At 36.6% G+C, this 9733-nt stretch overlaps 1 protein-coding gene across 2 annotated transcripts; it reads right to left on the bottom strand.

Annotated features, from left to right (window-relative positions):
• Window positions 1–1302: 1302 nt before the first annotated feature.
• LOC121244951 (type IV inositol polyphosphate 5-phosphatase 3-like) lies at window positions 1303–9367 on the bottom strand. 2 transcript variants are annotated; one of them, XM_041143203.1, is made up of 11 exons: window positions 9184–9367; window positions 8923–9034; window positions 8418–8475; window positions 7229–7303; window positions 7006–7110; window positions 4580–5438; window positions 4096–4316; window positions 3508–3616; window positions 2964–3106; window positions 1844–2078; window positions 1303–1694 (listed from the first exon to the last, which is right to left on the bottom strand). In XM_041143203.1, exons 1-11 carry the CDS (start codon window positions 9211–9213, stop codon window positions 1671–1673), a joined length of 1971 nt encoding a protein of 656 aa, XP_040999137.1. In that variant the 5' UTR covers window positions 9214–9367; the 3' UTR covers window positions 1303–1670. The 2 variants fall into 2 exon arrangements, with proteins under 2 accessions (XP_040999137.1, XP_040999138.1); XM_041143204.1 differs by having other exon boundaries at window positions 4096–4280; window positions 9184–9365.
• Window positions 9368–9733: the final 366 nt, after the last annotated feature.

Below are 9733 nucleotides of genomic sequence, written 5' to 3'. Positions count from 1 at the left end.
AATAAATAAATTTCTGTTCTGAGAGTCTCAAGACAGAAATATGATGAGCAAGAAAATTTTGTCTTTACAGACAAAATCAGAGCAGAAGATGATTGAGGGGGGACAGAATCTCTGTCACCAACTTTTTTGAACAATTGGGTCCTCAAACTGTGTTAGGCCTAGTTGCAGGTTATAAGGAAGAGGGCTTGTCAAGCTCTCAAGAAATGAAATGATTAGGTATGTTTGAATTTAAAGATGAATTAAGATGGATTATGAATAGTAGTGAGATAGATTGTGAATAGTAATAAAATTTGTGAGTTAAAGTTATTGAATAGTAGTGAATAGTAGTAAGATGAGTTGAGATGAATTGAGATAGGTTGTGAATACAAACCGAGAGCCCTTTCAAGCTGCAATTACAAGAAAAGATAAACTTCCAAGAGGCCATATATTTACAGGGGATTCAGGCAAGAAGATTATGTTCCAATCATGCTAGATTGTAAATTTATCCATTAGTTATTTACACTAACACTGTTCACTTAAATGGCTAGAAAGATAAATTTTGGAGTTATAAATTAGAAGGAATTGAATCAAGAAGAGGTCAACAGCTTAAGGTTTTGGATTGATGAAGAAATGGCAAAATGAAAAGTGCCTGCAACATGGCAATCCTATCGGTTTGGGTTTTGAATCAAACTCTTTAACGGTCGATCGAAAGGTCTAACATCATGGTCTAAGTTAGATTTAAACGGCCAAGGAACCATTGATGCCTCTAAAATCCGTTTGAGATGGTATCTAATCTTGTAAGTTAGATATAAAGTAGAACTTTGATAATGCAGCAAAACAAACAGATACAGTTGTTTAACTCTCCTGCATATGACAACAAGCACATACATATTTCCCTGCAGGATATTTCACCATCCTACTCTTGCATAAAATAGGACAAAAAGCACATAAATCTGGAAAGGTGCAAGTATGCATGTAGATGCAATGGTCAAATCAATGGCTGCCAAGCCCGTGGGTTCAAGTCTTAAGAGCAGTCACATGGGAAAAAGATGTTGAAGGGTAGGTACTGTATCCAGATCCCCACTTCTTGGATGTCACTTATGTTCTAGATCAAAACTGGGTAATGAGAAATGACTCTTTATGTGCCTCAAAAACTTGCACAAATAAACGGGTTGGGGCGGGAGTAGGGTTGGAAGTTTTTATATTCATGGGATTGATTCATTTTGTGGCGGTGCAGCTGTACCCAAACACAGACATGAAGTCTTGGAACATAAGATATACTCCATGATAGAATTTCAAAAGAATATGAAATTGGGAGGTAAATAGGACACAAATCTGGATATAGCACTATCTCATGAAATTAGGCATCAACTGTGTTTTACAATATACAGTTTCTAACCAACTAGAGAAAGCATTATGCTCGATAGCTGTTCTCTCCAATACACACTATTTAGTATTTACCCTAATCCCCTTGTGTGATCCTGCCTTTAGAATTAGCATGCTCTATAAGACTTACTGGAAAAAACCCCTATAGCTAAGACCATTACATGCTAACTGCAACTGCAATATATTATATACAATATCAAAGACAAATTTTGAAAGAAGCCATGAGAAATATAGTAATTGTATTGGGAACTCCATAAGTTGCAGGAGCTCTCACCAAAACCACTCCAGGGTTGTGAAATTCAGCCTTAACGATCTCTATCAGGTATGTCCTGCATCAAAAGAAAAGTTTGCATTACAAGAAAAATATGTCAAGTACAATAATAGCAAAGCAAATATAGAATGGCAAAGTACACCCTTGCAACTCAAAAGGAAAAGCCAATCAGACCTGATGTAATCACACACACGGCTAAGTACTCACCTCTCCAAATCTTAAGCAGCTCATTCCAACATCAATACCCATATTTGCTATAACATCTTCACTTTCAGTCTCTGCATCAGTTAATGTAAGTGCCTTCTGTAGTTTCCTATGAGAAAACACCTCAACCTCAGCCATATAAGTGGCAGTCACAGGTCGGTGATCTGAAAGTTTAAGCTCAGTCCTCCTGTAACTCAGTAGCCTCATCCCCTTACCATATGAAAGAATACGATCACACCTGGAACAAGAATGCATGCTACTGTAACTTTTATGTATATGTATCATGTTTAGTTTTGATCAGCAGTCAAAATCTCTTTAGATCTAAACAAAGCACCTCTGGGATTTTCAGAACACAAGTTCACTAACTAGTAAAATGTATGTGAGATATAAATACAAGTTTAATGGAATCTGCTTATTGTAATGCTAAAACAATGAAAAGAAAGATGTCCATTAGTCAATCTAGGTAATGCAAATTTAGCTCAGCAGGTACGGTGTCAAATGTTTAGACTATTGAGGACAGTACACTTGCATTTTATGGAGCTCACTCAAACGGTTAAATACTCCCAAAACAATCTAGTCTTTCTATTCTTCCCTAATATAATTATTTGCAGCTTCCAAATTTGAAATTGCAGCTAACATAACTTTTTCAGAAATTATCACAAGAAGGTGCATCCGAATACAAAATGTGCTTGATCTGTTAGATCTTTTCAATACTTAGCATCATAGATTCTCAAAATTATGAACGCAAGATAGATTAAAATTCCTCAAGGAAAGCTCCGTGAGCTTATTGAAACTGTGGATGCACCTTACACAGCCAATACAACATTACCAAATCAACATAGAGACGCAAACATCATAACAACATACCCACAAAGATAAGCAGGCAGAAAATGATAAGATGTATGTGCAGTGATCAGGCAACCCAAGAGTCCTAATAAATTCACTCCACATACACATAATGCCAAATTAAACTAACCAGCACTAAGAACTTAACTGAAAAAAGTTTTACTTACAGAACAAACTAAAACAAAAACTTATCTCTACTATGATGAAGCAAAAATATAAGCATGACATAAGCAGAGGTACAGTGATCAGGCAGTTGGACTAGGCAAGTAAAGCTTACCATGCTGGTGTACGCCTCCCAACCTTTGGATCCTCTCCATAGTAATTCTCTGAATTGATCTCATATTTATATGTCGGTGGAAAATTTAAAGTGCCCTCAGACCATCCATCAAATGCACGACCCTTTTTAAGCTCTCTTATAAGCTGACAGAATAAGATGGACAAATTGGCACCCTATAACTTGACTTTTCTCCGACATTATATGTAATAAAATGAGAACATTGCCTTGTCTTTGAAATGGAAGAAAATAATGCACATCTCAATATCATACACAAGCATGTAATGTCATGTTATGTTGCTATGTCCAGAAGCAACAGTACTATAAGATAAAAGACTACTCTAAGAAAAAGAGATGGGAATCAGTCATATGGACTTGGTGATACATATGCTGTAAGGTTCAACATGACATCATATTCTTTGAATATTCGAACTAGAGTCAGCATTTCTATCCATTCTGTCTTTTATTTCATTTTTCCCAAGGTAGTAAAGAGTAACAAGTGGAATGTTCTGAAATATTAGACCTGGTCTGAAAATTGACTACATACCTGGTCTTTCTCAACCAACTTGGACCACTTCTTTTTGGAGATAAATTCTCTTGTTTTCTCGTAAGACAAGTTTATACGGTAATTGAGATCCCCCAACCAAATTATTCTTCTGCATAAAAATAAAAATTATCACTAAATTAACTCCTTTCGCACAAGGAAGAAATGGCTCCTGAAATATACCACCAAAATGACAATGAAAATTGGCTGAAAATTTATTTAAGAGTTTACACAGATTATTTAAAATACTTTAGCCACAAAGAGATTACACAAAAGTAATCTCGCAAACTGACGTGATTTGATGTAGTTCGTCAGATTATAAAGTTACTTTTATTGTAAAGTAGATCTAACGAATCAGATGAAGTCACGTTAGTTTGTGGGATTGTTTTTGTGTAATTCTTTTGTGAATGTAGCATTACTCTATATAATATGGCTTTATGGAAATAACTGTATTTCGATCATTATTCAACAGAAATGATGATACAACCAACCAAACTGAAGAAAAGAAAAAGAAAAGAAAATCCCTCCTCTCATGACATAAGGGGGGGGAGAAAAAGGTTCAGTTTTTGCAAAAGCATGTGATATACTCACTCATGATCATTGATTGTCCTGGGAAGTCGAATATCAGAAAGCGAATGAAAATGTGTTCTCCGATGAATTTCACGCACATCAGCATTTCTTTTTAGTTCATCTCCCTCTTTTTCACCTGATGTCAGGTGAGTACATATAAAACAAAAAAGGGTCTGATGTATGGACATGCTGACAGATATTGATCCCTGGAAGATTGAAGAACTGTCTTGAAATCTGAAAGACTAACTATAGAATAAGCGAAGTGATAAATGCATTTGAAAATTGAAGACAAAATAAAAAGTTACTACGTTTATGCTGGATATCAAACCACGAAATGTAGGAAGCAAGGACCCAGAATCTGATCATAGTCTTATATTTATTCATCAAAATTAAAGGGCACCGAGTCATGAGTCATGAGTCATGACAAGGAGATCTAGAAATAAAAATAAAAATAAAAATAAAAAATAAAATAAAATGTGAAATAATGTAACAAAAAGAACCAAACCTTGTTTCCAATGTAGCCCATGACACCGACACCAACAGTAGACACCTTCAAGTTCTGAATATGTCTACGCAAGCTCCTACGGACCCATATTGTGAGGAAAATCCCAACCATCTGCTTACTTACTATCCTCACATATGATGATCTTCGTTTCCTCTTCAAGAGAGATTCGAGGTCAATTTCTGCCAGCAATGCTATCTGTGAAGGCACTTCATTTTTTGTTGACTTGAAAGAACCATATGTCCTGAAAGACTGGGATGCTCTAAAAGATCTAATCGATCTAAAGGAGTTTGGTCTCTCTAATACACATTGAGATAGCAAGTTTAATGGAGGCTCTGGCCAACTCAAACCAATTCTTTCACATCCACTAAGCATTCTGGTTAATTTGCCACTATTTTGGGAAACTGATGTTTCCACATCTTCTGATTGTTCTGTCCGCAAACAATTTAATCTATCCAATCTCTTTGGAGAAGAAAATTGCCTCTGTAACTCTTCTCCTGGCAAGCCTAATTTGACACTTCCAGGACAGTCTGAAACTCCAAAACTCACAAATTTGTTTTGCTGATCCGTGATTGGTCTGTCCTTACCTCCATCAAAATCATTGGGTTCTTCATCCAATGGATGAACTTCCTCACCTACATCACTATCACTTTCAAGCAACATCTCCTCTTCTATATCTGGGATATCATCAGATGGCTTAAATTTTGATGGAGATGGGGGATCACTAAAAGATTTTGTTGTGGTTGCCTTAGGCCGAACTCGATTCAGTGTTTCGCGGATAATGTTTTCCCATCTTGGAACTGGACGATTATCTTCAGCACCAAAGATATTCCCAGCATTTAATGGCACGATCTCCTGAAGACTGTAAACATAAAGCAGAAGTCATGCTTCTGATCAGAAGGACTCAACTGGATATATGCAAAATTGCAAATAGATTAAGAGCATAGAGAGTGTTATAGAACAAGTTCTTTTTTGTTCCCCTCAGCAAGTAAAATATTCATAGATAAACTAGCAGATTACAGGATACAAGTTCTAATGGGGTGGAAGCAAAGTTTTAAATTTCGTACCGTACCGGCCGGTACGGCCGAAATTTTTCGTTTCGGCCGTCCGGCCGGTACAGGTACTATACCTGTTCCGTACCGGCCAAAATACCAGCCGTACCGGCCGGTACCGGTCATACCGGCATCAATTTCGGCCTGTACCGGCCTATATTTCGGCCTGTGTTTTTTTTTTTTTTTTTTCATTTTTTCGTTTTTTCAAACTACAAACTTATTTTTTAACCCTCAATTCAGACTAGACTATTTATAATTTATATATATATGTATTTGTATATAATTTATTTATATATAGACTATTATTTTAGAATATAATTTTTATATATATTTATATATATAATTTATTTATAGATCGATTATCCCGAAACGTTATCCCGAAACGCTATCCCGAAACGGTACCGGTACCGAAATATTTCGTTCCAGTGCCTTGACCGGTACGCTATCCGGTACGGTATTCAAAACATTGGGTGGAAGTCCCCCTACAGTCTTCCCAAAACTAATATATACATCACGAAAATAAGAAAAAAATGGATCTAGAGCCAAAAGTTTAGCTCATACCCATTTCCCTCAAAAGGAAGCAGATTGAAGTGGTTTTAATATAGTCTGATAAATAGACTATAATATTGCGGTTTCTAGCCGCAGAGAAGGGTTGGGTGCTGCATCTTGTTGGTCTAGACTAGCTGGAAAAGACTTTCATGTCCACATCCACTTTCACTTGATCGTTGGTTAGGAAAAGTGGAAACATAGGAATGTAGCAACCGGAAGATGCGTCGATATGCGGGCATAGGACCTTCACTATTTGTGGTGGCGGGAAGCCACTGATCCCAATAGTGCCGTGTGTGACAGCGGTAGACTCTCTTTGGCGTGGCGGCGCGTGAGTCTCACGCACCGCTCTTTTAAGCAGTTTTCTTAAACCGTCTAACAGATCGGTAGTTGGAGAGTCTGTTGGCAAGGTGCGTGGTGGTCGTAGGTGGTTGGTAGGTAGTAGATTGGCACATCTTGGTGCTACGGATGAAAAAAAAAAAAAACTCTATGGACAACTCCGGCATTGGCCGGACAAGAGGAGGGAGGGAGGAGTCGAAACTTCAACTCCCTCTGGGCGGAGGAAATTGAAGGATGCCGATGGTTGGGTAGAGAGAAAAGACCTTTGGAGAGATTGAAAACCCAGGAGAGAGATTCTTTATGGCTAGTCACAGAACAAAATCATTTAAAACACAGAGAGAGAGAGAGAGAGAGAGAGAGTTGTACATAACATATTCCCAGCACATTAGTGAAACATAAAGCAAATATGAGAAAGCACCAAATTTATCTTAACAAATAATTTTTCATGTACTATATACAGGAAAAATGTAAAAAAGTATTGAAAACACTCACCCCATCACATACATATCAGCTGGCTCGTTGACATGTAGCCAATCATCAATATCTAGGTCCTCAGGTGGAAGCTTCCCTCCAACATTCCAGGTCACGACACATATTCTAAGACAAAAGCAAGAACCGAATTATTAGCTGGTGGCTTACTCAAAGTGGTACAATCGCTTTTTGCACTTTCCAGAATGAGTACTGCAAGTCTTCACTCTTATTAGGCGCACCATACCTGAGTTCCTCGGTGTCTATATACTGTGCTCTAAAAGTCTCTGAGTTTCTTCTTCTTGACCTTGGAAGAGCATCTGAAGGTTAAAAGAAAAAAGTTCAGCCAATAAAGTAACAAAAGCAATTTATCCTAATACTAAAAGAATGAAAAATACTTTAGCCACATAGAAATTATATAAAAGTAATCTCATAAATTAATGTGATTTATAATGATTCATCAAATTAAAAAGTTATTTTTATAGTAAAGTATATCTAACAGATTAGATGAAGCCATGTCAGTTTATGTGATTATTTTTGTGTAATTCTTTTATAGATGTAGTAGTATAAAAAAAAAAATAAGGAAAGAAGACTGAAAGGATATATTATAACTGGAAATACACAGAATATGAGATTGAAGACGGCCCGGTTTGGATTCACAACTCATCTCACTATTATTCACTACTATTCATCAATTTTAACTCATAAATCTCACTACTATTCATAATCTATCTCAACTCATAAGTCTATACAGTGAGCCACTAGCCAAAGTTGACACAGAAGAAAAAAAAAAAGTGTAGCTCTGGAGAAGAAAGTTTATAGTTTTCTTTGTATCTAATGGAACTTTGAAACAATCGTTTGTAGCATAAAATGGAGTCTTTTGCCAGAGGAAGAGGACCACAACATCCAAAAACAAGAATCATCCAGGAAAGTCCCTTCATAGTTTGAAGCTGCATTCTCCAGCTTGTTAAATGGGAAAAAGCCAATGCGTTACTTCCTAAATTCAGATAATAATTCGTATATCTGTCTTCTTATTCATATTCACTGGAAGAAATTTCTAATGCCAACACAAGACGCAAACGAATTATTAATTAAAACAAGCAATCTCTCTTAAACTTCTTTTACCCAGTTTTATGAAGAAATTCCAGTAGCTAGGAAGATCCATATTCAAGTTCCACAATTCTGAAATTCTAACAACATACAGTTCTGCGCAATTAAACACAAGATTAATGGTGTTTATTCAATAATTAAATGTCTGGTCTTCAAGTGCAGCCACAAAGTGGTACTACATCTTCCTCCATCACCAAAACAAGAATTGCTGCTACAATCTCAAGAAAAAGCTACTGAAAATTCATGAAAATCTAAAGAAGTGACGGTGCTGTGCTATAACATACAAAAACCAAACTGCAAGGGAAAAATTACCTTCAGGATCAACCTGAGGATCATCCCCTTTGTTGCCCCTCAATCGAGATTCTCTTCCCTGTTGACGAAATCCTGCAAACACATTTGATAGTCTGAATCAAGCCGTCAAAGGGACTACTCAATGGGGGAAACCAAAGGACAATACTATCACGTTCTACCAAAACATCCGGTTAAACTGAAAAAACTATGAAGTTTAGCTCTGCATAAAGACTCGCTTCAAAGGGTCCTCAAAATCCATCTACACCATGAAATACACTACAACATCAAAAACCAAATTTCCCAGAATTTCACACAAAACTAATGAGCAATCAGTTCCAAACTTTCAATGTCCCACACAGGCCCACTTCCCGGTCATAACTCAGAAACAATCAAAGCCTCAACCTCGGACTGTCTTCAACTACTAGCACCACCACTACTGTATTCGTATAAACCAACCAAATTCCAATAATACAGCAAGAAATAAACAAAAACAAGACTTTGAGAGAAAAGGTAGAAGATTAAAAAGGCATGGCTTGTGACCTTCACCCTCGGAATCCGAACCGGAATCGATGTCACAGTCGTCCTCATCAGCGCTGAAGTCCTTGGCGCTGATGTTGAGCCATTTGCGCATCACCACGCTGGGCCAGAAGAGCTGTAGGCACCACCATAACCCAAACAACAAATTTCAGCTCTACTACTTCTCTGCAAGTTTTCCATTAGTCTTGTTTACAAGAAAACCAAAGGCTTGAAACTAAAATCCCATAAAAAACGCAGAGAGCAAGAAAATAGTAACAGTGGTACCTCTGGTTGGTGCTTTGAACGTTGCTTCATGTCTCTGAAGATATAAAGACTGGTGACCAAACAGAACAACAAAACAAAGATAAAGAAAGAAGCAGCAGATGAATACTGACTTAATGAAGCGTGTGAGAGAGAGAGAGAGAGGCAACAAATGAATAAGAAGAAGAAGAAGCAGCAGCAGCAGAAGAAAGAGTAACAACTATGACGCCAAATAATTAATAACGGTAGTCGATAAGGTTACGTCACGTGGGCTTTTTTTTCTTTTTCTTTTTTTTCAATTTTCGGTGCATTGACTTTGAGAGTTTTTTAATCCCTATAATTATAGATACTAATCCGTCGTTAATTATACTTTGTGCAAAAATAAAATAAAATAAAATAAAAAGAGAGAAATAAATTGTTAAAAAAAGAGTATCGCTCCATATAATTGCAAAGTACGTATATATCGTATAATCATTTTAAAAATTAATAGTATATATTATTAAAAAATTAATTTTTTTATGTGTATTTTGTATTTACTCATTCTTTTAAAAAAATTACACGACGCTTGCACATT

This window comes from Juglans microcarpa x Juglans regia, chromosome 8S (assembly GCF_004785595.1).
Source record: "Juglans microcarpa x Juglans regia isolate MS1-56 chromosome 8S, Jm3101_v1.0, whole genome shotgun sequence".
Lineage (NCBI taxonomy): Eukaryota > Viridiplantae > Streptophyta > Magnoliopsida > Fagales > Juglandaceae > Juglans > Juglans microcarpa x Juglans regia.
Note: the sequence above shows the minus strand (reverse complement) of the source record. Positions and strands in the feature narration are given on the sequence as shown.